The sequence below is a fragment of the Lonchura striata genome, chromosome Z, assembly GCF_046129695.1.
Source record: "Lonchura striata isolate bLonStr1 chromosome Z, bLonStr1.mat, whole genome shotgun sequence".
Lineage (NCBI taxonomy): Eukaryota > Metazoa > Chordata > Aves > Passeriformes > Estrildidae > Lonchura > Lonchura striata.
Window position 1 is genome coordinate 36,631,623 of NC_134642.1, and position 19,615 is coordinate 36,651,237.

General features: G+C 35.1%; 1 protein-coding gene across 1 annotated transcript in view; it reads left to right on the top strand.

The window, feature by feature from the left end:
* RICTOR (RPTOR independent companion of MTOR complex 2) overlaps nt 1-19,615 on the top strand; it is a 74,783-nt gene that overhangs the window by 16,099 nt on the left and 39,069 nt on the right. Inside the window, exons 3-9 of the mRNA XM_021551552.2 lie at nt 2,065-2,162; nt 10,646-10,710; nt 12,837-12,968; nt 13,912-13,975; nt 17,352-17,478; nt 18,329-18,498; nt 18,741-18,808. Of these exons, the coding sequence (XP_021407227.1) occupies nt 2,065-2,162; nt 10,646-10,710; nt 12,837-12,968; nt 13,912-13,975; nt 17,352-17,478; nt 18,329-18,498; nt 18,741-18,808 (724 nt within the window). The remainder of the gene's footprint in view (nt 1-2,064; nt 2,163-10,645; nt 10,711-12,836; nt 12,969-13,911; nt 13,976-17,351; nt 17,479-18,328; nt 18,499-18,740; nt 18,809-19,615) is intronic.

A 19,615-nucleotide genomic window follows, 5' to 3' on the forward strand; every position in this document is an offset into this window, starting at 1 on the left:
AATCTCTTAAACTGAGTTAAGCCCTGGAAAAGCAAATTGTGCAGAGGAATCCTAAACCTGGTATAGATCCAGTAAGATTCTCATTGTCTCTAACTTCTGTAATCATATAAAATATTTTTTTCTTTTTTTCCTGGGGATGTGAAGAGGTCCGTGCACGTATTCCAATTTAAATTCAAAGTTATTAGATATCTGGTTTGCTGTGCATACTGCACAGCAGTGCAAGGTAGTTGTGTATTTCATTGTGTATCTGATGGTTGACTTTGCGTCTGAGTAGATTTGTGGAAAAGAATCTTTCACATCAAGCAGGTGCTAATAGACAGTGATGCCCACATTTAAGGCTTACCTTGTCTTCCCACAATCTCACTGATGCTTTGTTTGAAAATTACCAGAATTATATGATGTGACAGTGGCATGTCTATATATGTGCTAAAGTTTCATTATAAACACCATAGTCAATATAATTGCTTACCTTACCCTTGAGTAAGCATCTAGCAGCTAATCAAGCTGATGGCATTTGATTTCATTGGCTGATAGACAAAATCTTCATTGAGTACAGTGGGTTAACAGGTTTGTACACTTTAATTGGGGTGCCTACCTGTAAGTGTTGTAATTTTAAATCATGTATTGATTCCTGGTGGTGGTGCAAATACAGGTTGTGTCTGTCCAAACACATTCCAAACACCTATCCTAGTAAGATTGCTACTTATGTTTGCATTCTAAATTTCTTTAAGTTTTTAAAGTACAGGAAGTGATGTGAAAGCATGGTTTGTAGAGGGGTAGTGAAGATTATGCTTTCTTTACATCTCTAATGCTTGATTTCCTTTGCATAATGAAAAATACGTAAACACACTTCTACAAGTAACAGGAACATAAAAGGCTCTATGTGTGCCACAAACTCAGCTGTAGCTGTTCCATTCTGTAGTAGGAGGCAAGTTTTTCTCTACTGAAGTTAGTGTGGGACATCACACACAAAAGCTGTCTCTTTGCTGCTTATAGATGTCTGGTGTTCAGACTTGTTCTAACAACTTCATTTTATGTAATGCAGTTATATTTTCTTTTTGGTAATGTATAACTTTCTGTCGTTTACATCTTCAGGTTAGCCTTTCATTTATCACAAACTGCTGATACTTACCCTCAGTATCTAATCTAAAACTCCATGAGAATCCTGCATTAAATAGGTCCCTTTAAAAACTGCCCTACTGCAGTACCACCACATACTGAACTTACTGTGTTGTCTTTTAACAGTGCAGTTGTGCAGCTCTGTAGGCCCAGCCTCACTCTGTGCAGCTTGTTCCACTGTGCCTCAATTTCAGCCTTAATTCCAAAAGTGGGACAAAAGCATCTCTTCTCATCATGATACTCATTCTGTTTTCTATGCAGGGTCATCAGTTGGTGTGTGAATAATGGTTTCTGGGTGGCATTTTTTTGTTAATCTGTTTTTGTTGGGATGGTGGGCCCTTAAGAAGAAAGAAGAGTACATTCTTAAGGCATTTGTTTGCCTTGTAGTTAACTTACTATGTCACTGGAAAGGGCTAGCCCTCTATTTAAAGCATCACTGTGGAGAGCAAGTAATATGGAGAGGAGAAAAGAGGTCTCATCTTTCCAAAACCTACCAACCCTTTGTCTGGAGGAGAAAAAAAGAATAAAGTGGGATGCCAGTAACATGCTATATTTTAAATTCTGTTTTTCAGCTTTGTTTAAATTACAAGGGGATTAACAGTAAAATTGTTCACTTACAAGATGTAAGGATTAGCATTTCAGACACTAAATGGATTTCTTTGTCAACTGCAAATCTAAGATACTGATTAAAATCTGCTTTAAAGTAAGAGTATCTCTTCTCCATGGCCTTTAGCATTTATTGTACAGACCTCAGGTATGCATGGTTTTTGGTCCTTAGCATAAATCAGACTGATGTTTCTTGGAGCAAAAGTGCTCTGCATCCCTTACTGAGACCAGGAGAGTACCTATTGTATTTATGAATCCTCATGTTGAATGCATGTTTAGATTTTTCTTCTTTTTTATTTTCTTTTACTGTATCTGCTAATACCCTCTTTTCTTTTTCAGACCCTTGTGATAATATGAGAGAGATTCTCCAAAATGTGGCCAAATTGCAGGGTGTGTCAAATATGAGAAAACTAGGTCACTTAAATAATTTTACTAAGGTAAGAACTCAAAGAATGTCACAGAATAAGTAATTGTACAGGTAAAATGTTTCGTATTTACTCAGTCAGACATTGGCTGGGATGTTAATGAAATTGCTTAATATTACAGAACAGTACTTGAAGCCTACATATTGTGGGAAAGGAAGGTAAGAAATAAAAACACGCAAATATGTGAATGCAGAGTTATGCTGAAGTTTGCATACCTGTCCTGCTGGCTGAATTTTTGTTATATTTTATTGCTTAGAAGATGGAAATATCTCCCAGTTAATGGGTTAAGTTGCATAATTTGAGCTTAAGATTTAGTTCCAGCTGTGTTGGATTGAAATAAAAAATGTAAAATGCCATACTGAATGTAAACTGATAGAGTATGGTGATGGGGGAGGACTGTTTCATTGTACATTATATGCAATGTTTTGAACGCTAATAGAATAGGAACTGCAACTTTCACTACAGTTTCCATAGCAAAAAGGATGTAAAGGGCCCATTTCTGGATTATGTCTGTGTTGATGATTTTTGATGTGCTTCTTCCAAATCGTGGATCTGTGACCAGTAGGCACTGAAGACACAACAGATCTATTGGAAGCTGTCACTGTGAGCTGATAAGGCAAGAATTAAAAACTTACTGCAGCATGAGGGTGTAAGCTGAAGAAGGAAACTGTGAAAGATTTTCAGAAGGCAACAAGTAGCATTTTTTAGGTAAAAGAGAAACCTGTGGGGAGAAACTGAGATGACTCATGGGAGGTGGTCAGGGAGTTAGGGAAAAGGTGTTCTTTGTAGGATGGTGAGTGGTTGTGGTTGGACCAGTGTTCCATTTGTCAGTGCAAGGGAAAATGTGTGTTGTAGTCAGTGAGGCAGGAGACATTGAAGCTTCATTGTGGGCCTTTCCCAAACTGGTAGAAGGATATAGTGTGTTGTACACCTTTCTGATAGAGATAGGGCAACACACCTGAAAAGAAAAACTGATTTCCTGTGACTGAGGATGGATCCTGCAAACAGCAGCAGCCAAGAAATAGCACAGTAGAGGAGAATGTAAGGAATAAAGTAAGGTTTAAATTATGTACATCTGTTACAAAGAATTGAGTAAGATTGCCAGAAGTCCATTTTACATTTTTGACCCAGTCTTAAATGAAAGAGTGAATACTCAAGGGAAGGTATGGGGAGCCAGTTGAAGCGAGAAGGACAAACATGCATGTTAACCTTTGAAATAGGCATCTTGGCTGTTAAAGGCACTCCTTGTGAGATTGACCACTTCAGTACTGTCTAAGATTCACTTAACAGGAAGGTGAGTACTGAGAACAAAATCACAGTAACAAATTAATTTATCTTCTAATGCATTAATAGCAAATCTGTAAGTGCTAAATTTTCTGGATTACGTGTTCAGAACATGTGTAGGAATGTTCACTAAGAGGTTCATTCACTAAGGAACTGAATGTCACACTGAGATCTCTTTGGACTATTGCTTTGTGTCTGTCAGACATCAACCATTGACAGAATGCTGCTGTTTTCACTGGGATTCCAAAATGTGTTGCAAGAATGCCCTTTATTCTGCTAGAAAAGTCTGATGCATAGCTTGGTTTCGTTTTTGTGAAAATCTGGAAACTTCAAAATGTGAATGCTTCCTAATTCTCTATTTGTCTTAAAATTAAAGAGCTGGAGTAGGTTTGTAGATACACAATTTGGAGTGAAAAGTCAATATTTGAACTAGAGATCTTAAAACAGGATCACTGAAAATCAGATATAAAATCAGATTAAAATCATCATAACTGTGTTAAATTAACAAATATGCATATTGTAATAAAAGATGAACCAAATACTCTTTTTAAAAGAGTTTTGAGAGATTGCATAATTCCATAATTGAATATTTAAAGATTATTTGGGGATTTTGTTAAACCCAGTGTTGAAAATGGAAAATAATTACAGAAATGCAAGGATGATTTTCGTAAATTGCACTTAAGACAATGCAGTTAAAGGCAGGAAATTATGAGTGTAAAGCGACTTAATAAAATTAAATATGATATTTGAAGATGGAGACTGTAGTTCATAACCCGATTTTGATTCTAAATCGGAATCAACATGCATGAGGGAATCATACTACTCAATTTAATATTGAACATTTGTTCTTATATTCATCTCCCTGGAATATGTACTCTATATAACTTAGTGCATTTGATTTTAAAAGCTCTTTCTATTTTTGTTTGACCTATAAATGCAGTCATGAGAATATAATAAAAGTTGCAAGTTGTACTGTATTGTCTGCTTTGTGGTTGGAACAATTCTGTGGTTTTCATTCCAGTGGTTAAAAGTGAAAGCCTGGAGCTTGGTGAGATAATTTTATTTCCTTTTTGCACTCTGTTCTTCTACGATGAGTTGGTATAGTCTCAGTTCCTCCTTTGTGAGACAGGAGTGTGAGTAAGATTGATATGTTAAAGGCTAAGGATATTTGTATCCTGTCTTGGAATTATAGTGAATATGAACTTGATTTCTTTATAAATTGTTGCATTTTGTGGTCCATTTTTAAAGAGCTACTTGTTATCTGCAATATTTGTACTATGGACAGGGAAAGGACCTTTGAACATTTTTAATAGTGTATTTCAGATAAAATATATATGGAACATCTATTATTCTTCTGCTTCTTATTATACTTAAAAGAAAACATCTGAAATAGTCTAAGCAGTAGTTGCCAATTACCCCACATGTTTCCTTCAAAGAGTGTGAATCTTACTGTTTTAGTTATTCAGTTAGGGAAAACAAAATGCTTTTGCCACATGGAAACAAGTAATGTAATTTACTTCAAATGTGGAGTTTCCTGACAAGGATCAGGATAGACACCAAGTTTTGTATTATTTTCAGGATATCTGGGGTGTGCTATGTTCAGATTCGTTTACTTGAAACTGGACTGGGTTTTTAAGGTGAGATCTGTTCCACTCACCACCTTTTTTTAAGAAATGAGAACATAATCATTCTTTCAAAATTACTGAACTAGTACTGAATTAGACTTCAAGGTTTTATATAGAAGTTAAATACTTTATTTTTTTTTAAATAATGGTGATCAGAAGTCAGCAGGTATTGACTTCTAGTCTACTAGTTCATCTGCAAGAATAAGACAGTAAGGCAGGTGCTTTATATTACGCTTATGTGCTTAGTTGCTCTTAACTCCTGTTTCATTCTTACTTGCCTTTAAGAGAAATGTTAACTAGCCACGTTCAGGTTTCCACAGCACCCATCATTACTTTAAAAATATTCTTCACACATGATATTTTACAAAAACTTGCATTTCATGTATCAAGTTTTTGCTAGTTCTTCTTAGTAGCTAAGTAGCATTTAGCGTTCAAGTTTTTTTCCCAAATGTGAGTTGTTCTTGCCTGACAGGTGGTCTTAAGTTTTCTGTTCCAGGAAATTAGCATTCCCAGTCTGGTGATGCACAGGCTGTGGAAAGGTATGTTGAGTTCTGAATTGCAGCAGACTTAGAAATTTTATCTGCTTTGAATGAGAGCACACTCCTGTGCTTCTTGTCACCTAGTAAATGAAGCTGCAGTTTTGTGGGCAAAAACTTTTATGAAGTACTGCCTCAATCTATGTTCCTTTAGAGTAACCCTATTTAAGCTAACTTACATTCTGTCCTGAAAACTGTTTGGGAATTTGACCTGCAGTAAATGGTCAGTGACACTTCCAAATGTCACAAGGTTGGTATATGCATTTAGCTCCAGTAAGCTGAGTGGGATTACCCATCTTTAATTTATATGGCTGCCTGCATAAGGCAAGCACCTTGAAGCTTCCCAGCTTCTGCTGATTAGTACCAAAACATCACAGTTATATCTTTTGGGTTTTCTCCACTCCCCATACGAAACAGTAAGATAAATCACTGAAAACCTGAAGAAACTGTACAATTGCATTTACCTAGAGGAAAATATCTCTGTGATTTGAAGTATTTATAATCCTCTGTTATGGAAGGTTTATCTAACTGGGAGCTTCTGAGAAATCTTTCATACCTTTATAAAACTAAAAGGGTATTTTAATTACAAACTGAAAAAGAAATCCACAGATACTGTAGGAGTTTATGTTTTTCTTTCAAAAAGAAAGGTACTTTTTAAAGGACAAAATCAAGCAATTAATTTTGGATATAAACTTAGGAATGGAACAGCATCATTTTCCATAGTGATATGGAAAATTATATTTTCAATCTGTTTGAAATTAATTGTCTTTATTTAATGAAGCTCTGCTATTCTGCTCTGTATATCTGTTAGCTTTTGGCCATGCTGCTGACTTTCACTAGGATGATATGGATATGACCGTAGAGGCTTTCATGGATTGTGTCTCTGATTCATAGTCTGTCATTTTAGACTCTGTATTTTGCAAAACCCAGGTATCTTAGCCTGAATGTATTGCCTGACTGTAACATTGATCCAAGTAAATACTACTGACAAAACCTGAAATCTCACAATGATGGAGCATAGGAACAGAACATGTACTTAGAGACATTCAGTTGTGAAACAAATAATGTCGAAATCCAGAGTCCATAGTTTCAGTAGGGGCTTCTCTTAAGACTAGGATCTACATAGTAGTTTTTGCTTAAATATTACCAGTGGGAGCTCAAACTATATTTCCAAAGTTATAATGCAATAGCCACATTCTGAATGCACAGAATACTACAATATTTTTACCTAGTTATTGCTGTGGCTATTCTGCTAAATATAAATTGGAATGGTCTCAAATGTTCACTCCATTTGTGCATGTTGTTGACCTATGGTTTTGTTGTTCTGAGCTACTGTTTCCAAGACATGTTGGTATGTTACTCATATTGCTGTGACTCATCTGAGTAATATGAAGAACTCATAGCTGACAGTAAACATGAAAAAAAAACTTCACTGTAAATTAGTCACTGTCTGGACTGGTGTACATACCATTTTGTCCTAATATTTAATCTTATCTTCAGAGAGTCTTTGCTATGCCCAATCACTGTGTATTTGATCACAAAATACTAATTATGAAGTGGGCTCATTTGCAGATTTAATTCACAAAGTATACTCTGGTTTTGTTTGCACCAATATAAAAATATATAAAATTTATTTTGTGTATTTAAAAATGTATACTTGTTATAGGTAAGATCTATATATGAAAAAATGTATAAACATATAAATAATTTAGTCATTCCAGGTATTATATGATATTCCATTGCCATTTTAATGAACAATGTAATATATAGCTAAAGATAGATTTCAGTATTCTGGTATTAATTGCCTACAGAGTTATGCTATCATGGTATGTATGTTAATTGTTAAATCTTACAGTCAGACATATGACAGTTACTTGACTTTGTTAGGAGCTCAGCCATCTACAAATACCACTGCATTTGGGCCAGAATCATTAATTTGCTTAATGTTGTTTGAAGGTGAAATGAGAAGAAAGTGATAACGTTTTTTAGTACAATACATTTAAGGACAGACATTTATAACACAGCAAATACCCAAGGAGTTGGAACCAGCTGACCGGTCTGTTCTTTATAGCATCTTACATGACTATTTTTCCCCCTTTCAAACTTACAGAAATCCAGCCTTACCAGCCAGCTTGTTTTTTCTTTTCCCTAGGTTAAATAAAACAAATGGCTCAGCCTTCTTGGGTGGATCTTTTATCTGTCTTGTCCATTTTTCTGCTACATGTTTTCTACTTTGCTCTTAAAATGTAGCACACAACATTTTGTTCTTGCACTTCTGAGAGCAACTGGTGAAATGGGAGAGGTCTTTTAATCTGAAACATAATGTGGTCCTATTACTATTTCCAGAGATAAAATTTGTTTTTTCTTTTAAATTGACATTCTGAATGTGAATTTATGGACATTTTCTGTTTCTCTGCTGGCCTACTTTCATTTTTTATGTGTCTGTTAATTTGTGGTACCGTGAAGGATGTGATATGCTGTTCCTACTATTTAGTTAAATCTTCTTACTGACTTGGGGCACATCTTTCACTGAAACATTTTTGAATTCTGATCTTGCTATCCATCTTTTTAGGCCCTTTTCTATATGGAACATATAAAAATTACAAGGAAGGCTAATACATAAGTACTGGTGTCCCATTAAAGGGAGAATAAACTAGTAGTTCTTTTTTTGTGGGAGAAGTATTTCGGATGCATGCACAAACACCATCACTTAGATAATTATTATTGTCAAATTCAGAAATTTATATGCAAACATTAGTTAAACTTGATGAAAGCTTTAACTTGTCAGGTTACATGACTGTGTTTGAATTTCAAGTTCTTTTCAGCATCAGTGAAGGTGTGTGAGGTGGGAGCACGTACATAGGTGAAAACAATTGATATTGAGGAGCTAATAACCACTGTACATATTTGGTGAGAATGACAATCAGACTAGAACTGGTTCAGTGAACTGAATGCTTTTTAGCAGTGCAGCAAGTTAGGTGGGTTCCTGGAAGATGTCAAATGCTTCCATTTAATCTCAGGACTGCTCAAGATGCAAACCCCTGATAAAATGTGTGATAGGAGACTAGCTTCACTAATGCACTAGTGCACACTATAGCAGCTTTCTAAAAAATAGGGTTTTCCTACATTGGAATTACAATTCTATGGTTTTTTTAAAGTAGGAAAAATAGGCTGTTGAGGACTATCTGTTCTATTAAGTTAGGATTTCTCATTTGCATCTGAGGTGGAATGCTGGGGAAAGGTTTAGATGTATAAATGATTGACCTAAACAACTGTTGATGTAATTGTCTGCAATTGAACAATGAACTGTTTTTACTTGCTGTCTTCTCGCACTGTTTTGCTTACACTCTGCCAGCCAATTTTTACAGTTCATAAGATGTCAATAGAAATGCTAAAGCAGCAGTGGTGGCCTTAGGCAGTCCAACAACATGGCATAAAAATAGATTGATGTTAGGAAGTGACATACTGTCATACCCAGTTAGTGCATCAATTGTATAGTTTTATTATAATTTATATTTGAAAGGTGGTAAGAAAAGGTTATATAAAAACTTTTCTTATGTTTTATAATCATCTTTGGTTAAGAAAAATGCAAAATCCAATATACTTCAATTAACTTAAATTTTTTGAGACCAAATGTGGAGCTGATCCAGGCCAATTTAATAATCTCTCATTAATAGCCTTAAATTTCAGCATTATCACTAAGTATTTTTCTTGAAAGGCAATTTTGTAAGACATACTGTGATCACTGAATTAATTTCTACTTGTTGAGCATAAACCCAAGAAATGTTTGAATTTTAATCATCTTTCTAATAAAATGGGTTTACTTAAAAGAGGAGTTTCTGTCAATATGCCATTTTTTCAGATGGAGGTGAACAGTAGAACTGAACATGGAACACACTAAATACTTTAACTTACAGTAGCCTTGATTTAGCTGTTTGTTTTTTATTATAAATTTCTTATTGTTAGCAGTAAATACACATAAAGAATGTGTCACAGGGTTTGATATATTACAGTATTTTCAGAACAGAGGTAATGACTAGTTAGCACAAATACTTCCTGAATTCCTCACTGAGGAGAAACTTAATACGGTGCTGACTTGGAACTGAACACATGCCTGTTTTGAAAACAGAGGACAAAGTGCAAACTATTGCAATCAGTATTAGTCACTTGAGTTTTTGGAAGTGCTTAGAAAAGTGCTCTGGGATTTGGACATAATGATATTTTATAATTTTAGCCAGGGATAGTAAGTGAGATTATTGGGAATTTCTTTGCTGCTCTTGAAGAACAGCATCAGCTTTTCTTACAGAAGACATTGTTTACCTTTCCTCAAGAGGCTAAAGCATTGGCAACCTAGATTGCTCCTTTTAAGCATGGTTTTGGACTTAAAAACTGTGCTTATAAATCTTTTCTGTTCACAATGACTAGATATGATTGAAGTGTCCAGTTTGTGACAGTTTACAGCTGTCTTTTTGTGTGCATAAATTCGAACTTTGCTCTAATTTTTCAGAGGTACAAGTTCTATAGAATGGGTGGCAGGCCAAGACCAAATGTCAGTTACAGGACACTTGGTAATGCCTTCCGATTTTTTTGTACTTCTGTGCTGCTGTGACAAAACATGACAGTGGACCATCAGTGTCAGTCTTTGTTTCAAGTCTCTTACCTGAGCCCTTGCAGATTTGCTTTGACTTCAGTAATTTTTACTCTCTGCTCAAATCACCAGTTGCCAGCTAATAGTCTGGTGCTGAAAAATGGACCGACCAGTACACAGCTTACACAACTGTGAAACCTTTTTTTGCTGTGGAAGTCCACAGGTGAGTCCCTGTATCTGGTGTGTATAGGAACACAATACAGACAGCAGAAATTCTCAGAGAAGTCTGAAGCTGGTATTCTCTCCCTTGCTACAAATTAAATTCCTCAGGTTTTTTTGAAAGCAATTCCTAAAATATATTATTTTTCATGGTTATTTTTGGAGATCTATAAATAATAATGTATATATTATAATATATATATTATATATATCTAAATAATAAATATTTTATTTTATTTTCAGCTTCTTTGTAATACTGGCCATGCTGAAGAAAAGTTAGGTTTTACTTATGACAGCATCATAATATGGTAAGTATTAAAGATCACTAGGCAATTTTTGGGAACTTCAGTTGTGTTGGTACAATTAAATAACTTTATTTGTACTTCTGAACAAGTATTTTACATATGTTTGAAGCTTTATAATTCAAGTATATAACCTGAAAATATTTTACTGAGTAAAATCAAGCAAAAATTAGGCAAAAAAAAAGCAGGCAGAGACAAACCCTCCAAGTTAGAAGTGTAGATTTCTTCATTATATTCCTCAGAGATGTAAAAGTACCTGTAAGTATTTCAGTAGTTGTAGAAAGCACTTCTAATAAAAATGCACATCTGCAAAATACAGAGCATACTCTTGATACAGAATAAAGATTTAAAGATCAATATTTTATGTTGTACTGGTGTGAATATTTCCATGAAGGACTGCTTTCCTTGCTACTGACATGCAGGGCATGTCAGTATATACTTTTAAGTGGAATTTCTGTCTACTTTGTGGCCATTTTGACTGTCAAGTGTAACTACATGCTTATTTCCACACAGAAATTTGTAAATTTGTGTTGAAGATCAGCACTGATGATAAAGTCAAATAAGATCTAATATGTACTGCATTTCTGTGTTCTTTCAGTTTAGATCTCACTTAAGCAAAAAAGCTTAGGAAAGCTAATTGCTCTTTGAGCAAAATGTTGGGAAACCTTGTGTAATTATTTTCTTAGTTAAAACTGATGTCTTTATATTTTTGGCTAGCTGTATGATTTCATTGCATACCTAAAGATAGTGACACATCTCTTTTTGGTAGCTTTTGCTTTTAAGTGTTGAATCTCATGGTAGTCTTTTCCTTTGTGGTGGTTTCACTGTGCCAGTTCTTTAATTAGGAGGGGAAGAGAAGGGGCAGGCACTGATCTCATCTTTCCATTGACCAGTGACAGGATCCAAGAGAATGGCCTGAAGTTGTGTTAGGGGAGGTTTAGGTTGGATATCAGGAGAAGGTTCTTTACCCATTGGGTGGTTGGACAGCAGAACAGGCTCCCCAGGGCAGTGGTCACATCCCCAAGCCTGGCAGAGTTCAAGAAGTGTTTGGACATAGTGTGATTCTTGGGAATTTCCTGTGTAGGGCTAGGAGTTTGACTTGAAGATCTATAGTTCAAGAATACGTTCAGTATTTACACAGGCTGGGCTTGAACTGATTGAGAGCAGTCCTGCTGAGAAGGACTTGGGGGTCCTGCTGGACGAGAGGCTGGACATGAGTCAGCAGTCCCACGTCCAGTCTTGCAAACCCAGAAATCTGTGTCCTGGGCTGCATCCAAAGCAGTGTGGGTATCATATTCATATTACAGGAAAGATGGTCTTGGAACAATTCCCTATTTGGTGCTGAAAGTAATAATTAGTTCATCTTTATTGCAGATGATATGGCAGCCTACTTTGTCCAGGTATCACCTGGGAGTAGGCTCCTGTTACAGTGACTTACCCTGGCCAGGTATTCACCTAAACACTCTGAAGATTTTTTTGCCTTGGAGTTGGTGATTACCATGTAGGACAACTGTAGAATAAGGAATGAAAAAAAATAAACCCTTTTTAGAAGTAGAAATTCAATCTCAGTGGCTGAAGTATTTATGTTCTTAGATGTTCAGTGAAAAATCCTATTAGAAAATGTCACTGGGAGGTTAAGGATTCCCATCCTACCCTGTCTGTGGTTGAGAAAGAGGGACGAATATCTCGAGGGCCTTCAAAAGGACAGAGTGCTACCTCATGCTTTCTAACTCATTTTCTAGAGTTCTTCCATATCTCATTTTTTTCTTACCTACCTTATTCTACCTCTTAATTTTCTTGGACTAATATAATACTCAGCTGTTTTGTCCAATAACAACTTGTGTACAGGTTTTTGTTCTATGTTATTTCAGGGATGTGCAATCTGTTATTTGGGGAAAACATTAATTTGTGGCTTTTTAAGATTAATATGTTGCTTACATCTGCTGACCAAATGAGGGCTTGCCTTCTAGATTGCACATGAGAAGACCTGAAAGTCAGAAAATTAGTTCAGAACATTTATTTTTTAAAATCATACTTTTTGTCTTAAATGAACGAGTAGTAGCTGCATGTCAGATGGTGAAGTCTACCTGCTGCCTAATAGTTGTTTGTCCCTCTTGTTTTCTTCATTGTAGTCTGAGGTTAGCTTTACTAAATGAAGCAAAAGAGGTGCGAGCAGCAGGATTGCGAGCCCTCCGCTATCTTATTCGAGACTCCAGTATTCTCCAGAAGGTGCTAAAGTTGAAAGTGGATTATTTGATAGCCAGGTAATTTTTTTCTTTCTTCTTCTTGTAAGTTGTGAAGTTCTAAATCACTTGCCCTTTCATGGTTGATATAGGAGAGAAGTGTTTTCATATTCTCTTACGTTTTTAGTAAGTAGTCTTATAAAGTACATTTTTCTTCAACAGAATATTTCATCACACTAGCCAATCCAAATAAAATGCTGTCCTAATATGTGATACATTACAAGTAATCCAGATAATTTCTACTTTTAGTCATAATGCCATTAACTAAAAATTAATAAGATTGAAATAATAATGTCTTAAGTTTTTGCATGGGAATTGTTAGATTCTTTGTATTATCAATACACAATGCTGTCATAGTTATGTCCAAGAATTTGTAGTCTAAATATAATTAATGATGCAACAGAAAAATACCAAAGGGCAAACCAACAGTGAGATAATAAAATCAGCATGATGAATAGATGTAAATAATAGCATTTCTAGTGCTTCCTGTAATAAAATTTTTTATTTAATATGCTGATACAGATGTATATTAATTTCTGTTTATAAATATACACGTGTAGTTTTAGTGTGCTGTTCAACTTTTTTGGAGCAAAAGGACCTTTGTGATCTCAAACTCTAGAACACTCAAGGTGTGTTAATGTGACATTACAAATATTTGGTGTGGTCTCATTTGCAAATGACAAATGTAGCTAGCTTGGAAAATAATTGTTGAAGCATTATGCTTTGCCATTTTACAGTTGAGAACATTTTAGTGACTTAATTGTAATGAAAATAGTTGAGAAACTATAAACCAAATATAAACCAAACCTAACTGATGTATCATAATGAGTATATTGGCTGAAAAGTGTAGTTTTTCAGCCATAAATCAATTATTTTTATTTTGTCTCATATACATAAATATTAACATGAGTTGTTAACAGGTAAGTTGAAAGTCATAAAATGTGTTTTTTTTAACTTACTTTAGGTGCATTGACATACAGCAGAGTAATGAAGTAGAAAGAACACAAGCACTTCGATTAGTCAGAAAGGTAAAATCTCCTATGTATCTGCTGTACCACTCAATTGTGCTGACTCCTGGTTGTCTCCATCAACCGTGCTTTTTCACAGTCTAATACCTTGCTTTACCTTTATTGTGTAATATAGCTGATAATTTAAAAGAAAATGTAGTGAAGAGAGTTGCTTTGATTTTACAATTTTACCATTTAGAATATCAAGTGTGCTAGAAAAATTGTGCTTACTGGGCAAGGTTTGAGAAACACTTTTCAAAGAGTGAATGCAAGAGCATAAAAACATTAAGTTTCAATATTGAAAATATGACTACTTTATTGTATAGTTTGTGTAAGCATCTGTGAGTCAGAGATTGGGAGATCTTCCGCCATGTGAGAACAGAGGCGAATTGTCACTGAAGTCATTATTCAAGGAATGCTTATAACCTTTGTTTGTGGCTGATGCTATAGGATTTTCTCTCAGATACTCAATGATAATGTGTTTAGTCTTTGATGGTTACTGTACTGTGTACCCATGGATGTGAAATTTGAAAGTATGGTGGCTGCATTTTCAAGTTTATGCTAGAGAAATTGGCATATAGAGGTACCAAATGTATTCAGGAAACATAATATCCTGCCTTTGTGCTGGACTTCACTCTTCTTTACTGTTCTCATATTCTTATAGAAACTACCAAAGACTAAAGTATGAAGTAGTTGAAGAATGGCTCCCGAGGTGTACTGTCTCTGTTAAATCTCTTCTTGTGCTTTAAGTCTACCTAAATATATTTTCTGTCTCACAGAAGATAAAATGTACTTGATTAACAATTGTGCCAAAAAAGAGAGTTTTAAATATTAAACAGGGCTACGTCCAAACCGAACAAGCCAAAAACAAAGAAGCCCCAGTATAAAGGAACAGGTCCTTAAGGAAATTTGCACTTTTATAACAAAAGTTTTTTGCAAATCTACTTTGAAAGAAGAGCTTCAGTGTAGACTTATTGAAAGATGGAAACACATCTATAATCAGTTGCATTTGGGACAGAAATTTGTCTTCATTATTTCTGTGCTTTTTTGAGCATTTTCTGCTTGAGCAAAAACTTCTGTCCTGCATGAAAGAAGAGATAGCAAGAGAAACAAATTAATTAGCTTGATCTGAAAAAACTTATGGTCAAAAAGAAGCATCGAAGAAACCATACAGTTGACCCTGGATGGGTTTTTTCCTCCATTGTGGTGGAGATATTGGCATGCACCAGGTGTGTGCATCAAATGCAAAAGCTGTGCAGCCATGCTTGTGGTTCCTTGATGCTGAGAACTGTGTTGATGGAAAGCCTTTTCTAGCATCTTTTGCTACTTACCTGCAACTGTCTGTTTTCTTGAAAGAGTGTCAGACCAAAAAAAAAGCCACCCAGCCTGCTACCACTAAAGTTAACAGCTTTGTCATGTGCTGTCTAGGTCACAGCAGTTAAGCATGCATTGGCATAGAGCAGTCAGTTCTCAAGAAATTCTCTCACAAGGAATACTGTGCTTCCCGAATAGCACTGTCTGTATTTTCACACTGTCTTTTTGTTACTTTGCTCTTGCCCTTTTTATGCTTCTGTCTTCATCTCCCTCAGTGTCTAAGATTTAGTGATTTGATGCCAGGATTCCTAGAAGATTATATAAAGGACTAAAAGGGAAGAATAAATGGCAAATAAAATGAAAAAAAGCTAACAAACTTGTTAAGAAGATAAGTAACTGTGAAACTGAACTGCGTTTTTCCAGTATCAGAGAGCTATTATTTTCAGTTTCAAGATTTAGCTCTTTAACCTCTTCTGAGGTAGTAAAAATGTCTGTGAGGATTGCATACATTAAAATTAAAACTTTGTTTTTTCTTTCTTTTCATAGAGAAAACAACAAAATATAAAATAGTAATATTTCTTTATGAATTTAGAAAAGGCAATATTTTTATTTTAAAAATATTAGGTTTAAATGGTATAGGTAGATTTTTTAAAAATCTGATTTTTTAAACTTGATGTCCAATAGTTTTTGAAGGCTGAGTGCTCATTGCCTGTTTTGCCTGTAAACATCCTACATTTACAGATAAAAGTTTACAATTTAGTAATATCTTCAGCCATTAAAAGGATGGCATGAAGTTGCTTCAGGAACCATTTTTCTGATAGAAGTCAATAAGACATTTCTTCTAAATTTAATAGTTTGGGTGTTTTATTTTTAAAGCAGAAGTCTGGGTTAGATGCAATATGAGCCATCTTTCTTCCTCTTTTCTAAAAGAGTCTTAAAAGACCAAATTCATAGTCTGTATTACTTATTCATTATAGCTACTTGTGAGTAGCTTTCCTTTACCTGTCCTTGGTCTTTAGAACTGCATTTTAAGACCTAGAACAGATACAAAGTAAATTTTAAAAATTGTTTATTCTACTGATGTGTTTAGAATTGAGTGTTACAAGAAACCTTTCCTTCTCTTGTCTTCAAAGCAAAGAAGACAGTGAAGCAGAACTGCTTGTGTCCTCACAGAAAATACCATGTCAATATCAGTAGCAAACAAGTTGCAGTTTCTAGAGTAGACTGGTACACCTATTCTATTGCTTATTCTTTTTTCTTCTTCCCAGTGTAAAAGTGAAAGACCATGTGGCTGGAAGAGAATTAATTTTTAGGTGTTTGATGGATATTGAGTATTTTTTATTGCTCATTTTTATTTATTAGTGGAGAAATAAATGTGACATGGCTGAGTGGGCTATAAAACATTATTACACTGTTCCCTTTTTAGGCAGTCAATCAAAAACCTGCTTCCTCCTTAGTAATACATCTGTTTAGTGATCTTGTTTCAGAGGGGTATGTTTATTTAATTTTCACAAATTGAAAAAGTGTGAACAAGCAGTTGCTCAGCGTTTATAATAAAAGGCTCACTTGGAGGACAGTGAAGAATTGGTGGTATTGGTTGTTTAGGAATAGTTTTCTTTACCTTTAATGCATCTTGCACCTTAATCTGGTGTGAATTCTGAGTGTCCCAAACTAACAGCTGAGGTTTTCCATAGTGCACAATGTTCTTAATAGGAGATGAGTTTGTAGTCGACCCTGTGTCATTCGATAATATTGTCAATAAAGATAATCTTGGGGAAAAAAAGCTATGATGAAGGTAGTTTTAATTCTCACTGCAAAAAAACCCCATATTTTTAATTCTTTCTTAATAAGATAAAATATAAAACAACTGAAGCGCAAAGAGAATGGTAAAGTAACTTGACAAACAAATTGAAATTGAAAAAATTTCAAGAGCAAAATAAATAGTTTTGAAGATTCAGCTGTTACAGCCAAGTAATAGATGGACTCATCTCACTGTATGAATGTAACAGAATACTAGTGAATATTTAAGTGTATTTAGAAAAATGTAAAGAAACCAGAAGGCTTTTTCTTTCCTTTTTGGCAGATGATCACTGTGAATGCTTCATTGTTCCCCAGTTCTATTACTAATTCTTTGATAGCAGTTGGAAATGATGGTCTTCAAGAAAGAGACAGAATGGTTCGAGCATGTATAGCCATTATCTGTGAACTAGGTAAGATAATTCTTCTTAATTAGTGTTCAGTTTTGACATAGTTGTCATTCACAGTATTTGTTTATTAAGGAATTAGATGCTAAGTATTCCTGTAGATATTTCATGGATATTAGTTATTTGTATTATATAAACCAAAATAACTAAAAATCTATTTATGTATCATATGCAAAAGTTTCAGGTTTTCATCTTTTCCTTCAAGACTTGACAGTTTTTGCCTTAAAAACATTTCTATACTGCAGTTGGTGTTTCTTAAACTGAGCATTTGAAATAGGGAGATTTCCTTACACAAGATGTTGACAAATTTAGAAGAGTTCAGAGAACTACAAAATACCCTCATTTTTAAAAAAATTTTGCAGTGGGCACTGTAGTTATGGAGACAGTGGTTTTTACTAATTCCCTAAACTTTCATTTGGCTGCTGACTTTTGAAGGTTTTCAAAATCAACCAGCGGTAAAAAATTCAGGAAATTGTTTTCAAGATTAAAGCTTCTATTTCAAGGAAATAAACAAAATGTTACTCTTATTTCAGTATTTTTATCTCTGTCCATTCAGTGAAGCATAAAAACTCTTCATGGGAAAATCCCAAAACTACTATATGGGAACTTGGTTGGGAGTTAAGTTGGGAAATGACTCAGCTGGAGACTGAGCGGACCAGTATTTTTGTGTATGATAAATGAATCCAAAATCACTGTTCATTACCAGTGTCAGCTAGTCCCATTAAAAGCTTTACATGTGCCTCAGCAGTGTTCAGGACAAGCAAGATACCCTTACTAGAGATGACAAGTTTGTGATATGGTATGAAATGTTTTATCTTCGATCACTGGCCAAAATTACTTGTTTTCCTTTATTTAGCACTTCAAAATCCTGAGGTGGTGGCTCTTCGAGGTGGTTTAAGTACCATCTTGAAAAATGTGATTGACTGCCAGCTAAGCCGAATTAATGAGGCTCTGATAACTACGGTTTTGCACCTCATTAATCATCCAAAGACTCGACAGTATGTGCGAGCAGATGTAGAATTAGAGGTGAGTATAATTTTATTTGTTTAGTTACAGAAACTGCACTGTATTACTCATTAAACATTTTACTTTTGTCTCAGATTTCATGTGTGTTAGTGCACAGTGTCTGAAAGAAAATGTTTTAGGCTAAAAGTCTGAGATTTATGAAGCAGAAATAATATAGCAGTTCAGAGTGGGACTGAGGAAAGGGCACTAGAGACTTAACTGTATTTTCATGTGAAAATAATGCATGTCTTTCTTTTGTTTAGCGAATTTTAGCCCCTTACACAGATTTTCACTACAGGCATAATCCAGATACAGCTGAAGGACAACTCAAGTAAGTGTTAGTGCTGCTACTCGTGCCATCAGTTATGTTTATAGCATTGGAATTGAGCTGTACTTCCTTCCAAATACTACATTTCTAGAGGTTGAGTATCATAGGCCAAACTGCATTTAAGATTTAAAAGGGCTTTTGAGCCTAGAGAGGAGAGGGTTGAGGGACACCCTCTGCTGAATAGCAACTTTTTTACTACCTATGAAAATGCTTTCAAGATGATGTAGCCATAGCCTTTCATGATGGTGTAAGGTGGGAGGACAAGAAGCAACAGAGACAAATTGAAACAAGAAAGATTTCAATTTGATAAAAGGGGCTGTGGCAATGATTTTATATGAGGCTGGTCAAGAGTTAAAATAGGTTGTCCAGAGAAGTCCTGCTGCCTTGAGTTTCTAGCACCCAGCTAGACAAAACCTTGATTTTTTTTGCAGGTATTCCAAGCTGAATTACAGAAGCTTGTAGACCTCTTAAAGCTCTGGACACTGTAAAGGCATTTGCTTAGTTCTTGCAGAGAGGTTGTGACTTTTTGTGCAGTAATTTGGACTAGAGAGAGGTCTCCTGAGATGGCTTATAACTTGAATTATTCAGAATTTTTTAATTATCAAATGGGAGTAGATGCTTAGGTCTGGGTAACTGAGTAAGGTCCAAATCTTTACATCTCTGCTGTAGACTTGGTGTCAGTAGAGGTGCAGAGTTATTCATCTGACCCCTGTGAGTGTTTTTGATGTTATCCTCCTGTGGAAACTCCCCTGGAAGAGGAAAAGTAACAATAAATCAAAAATTCTGTGCGTATATACATTGTGTAAATAC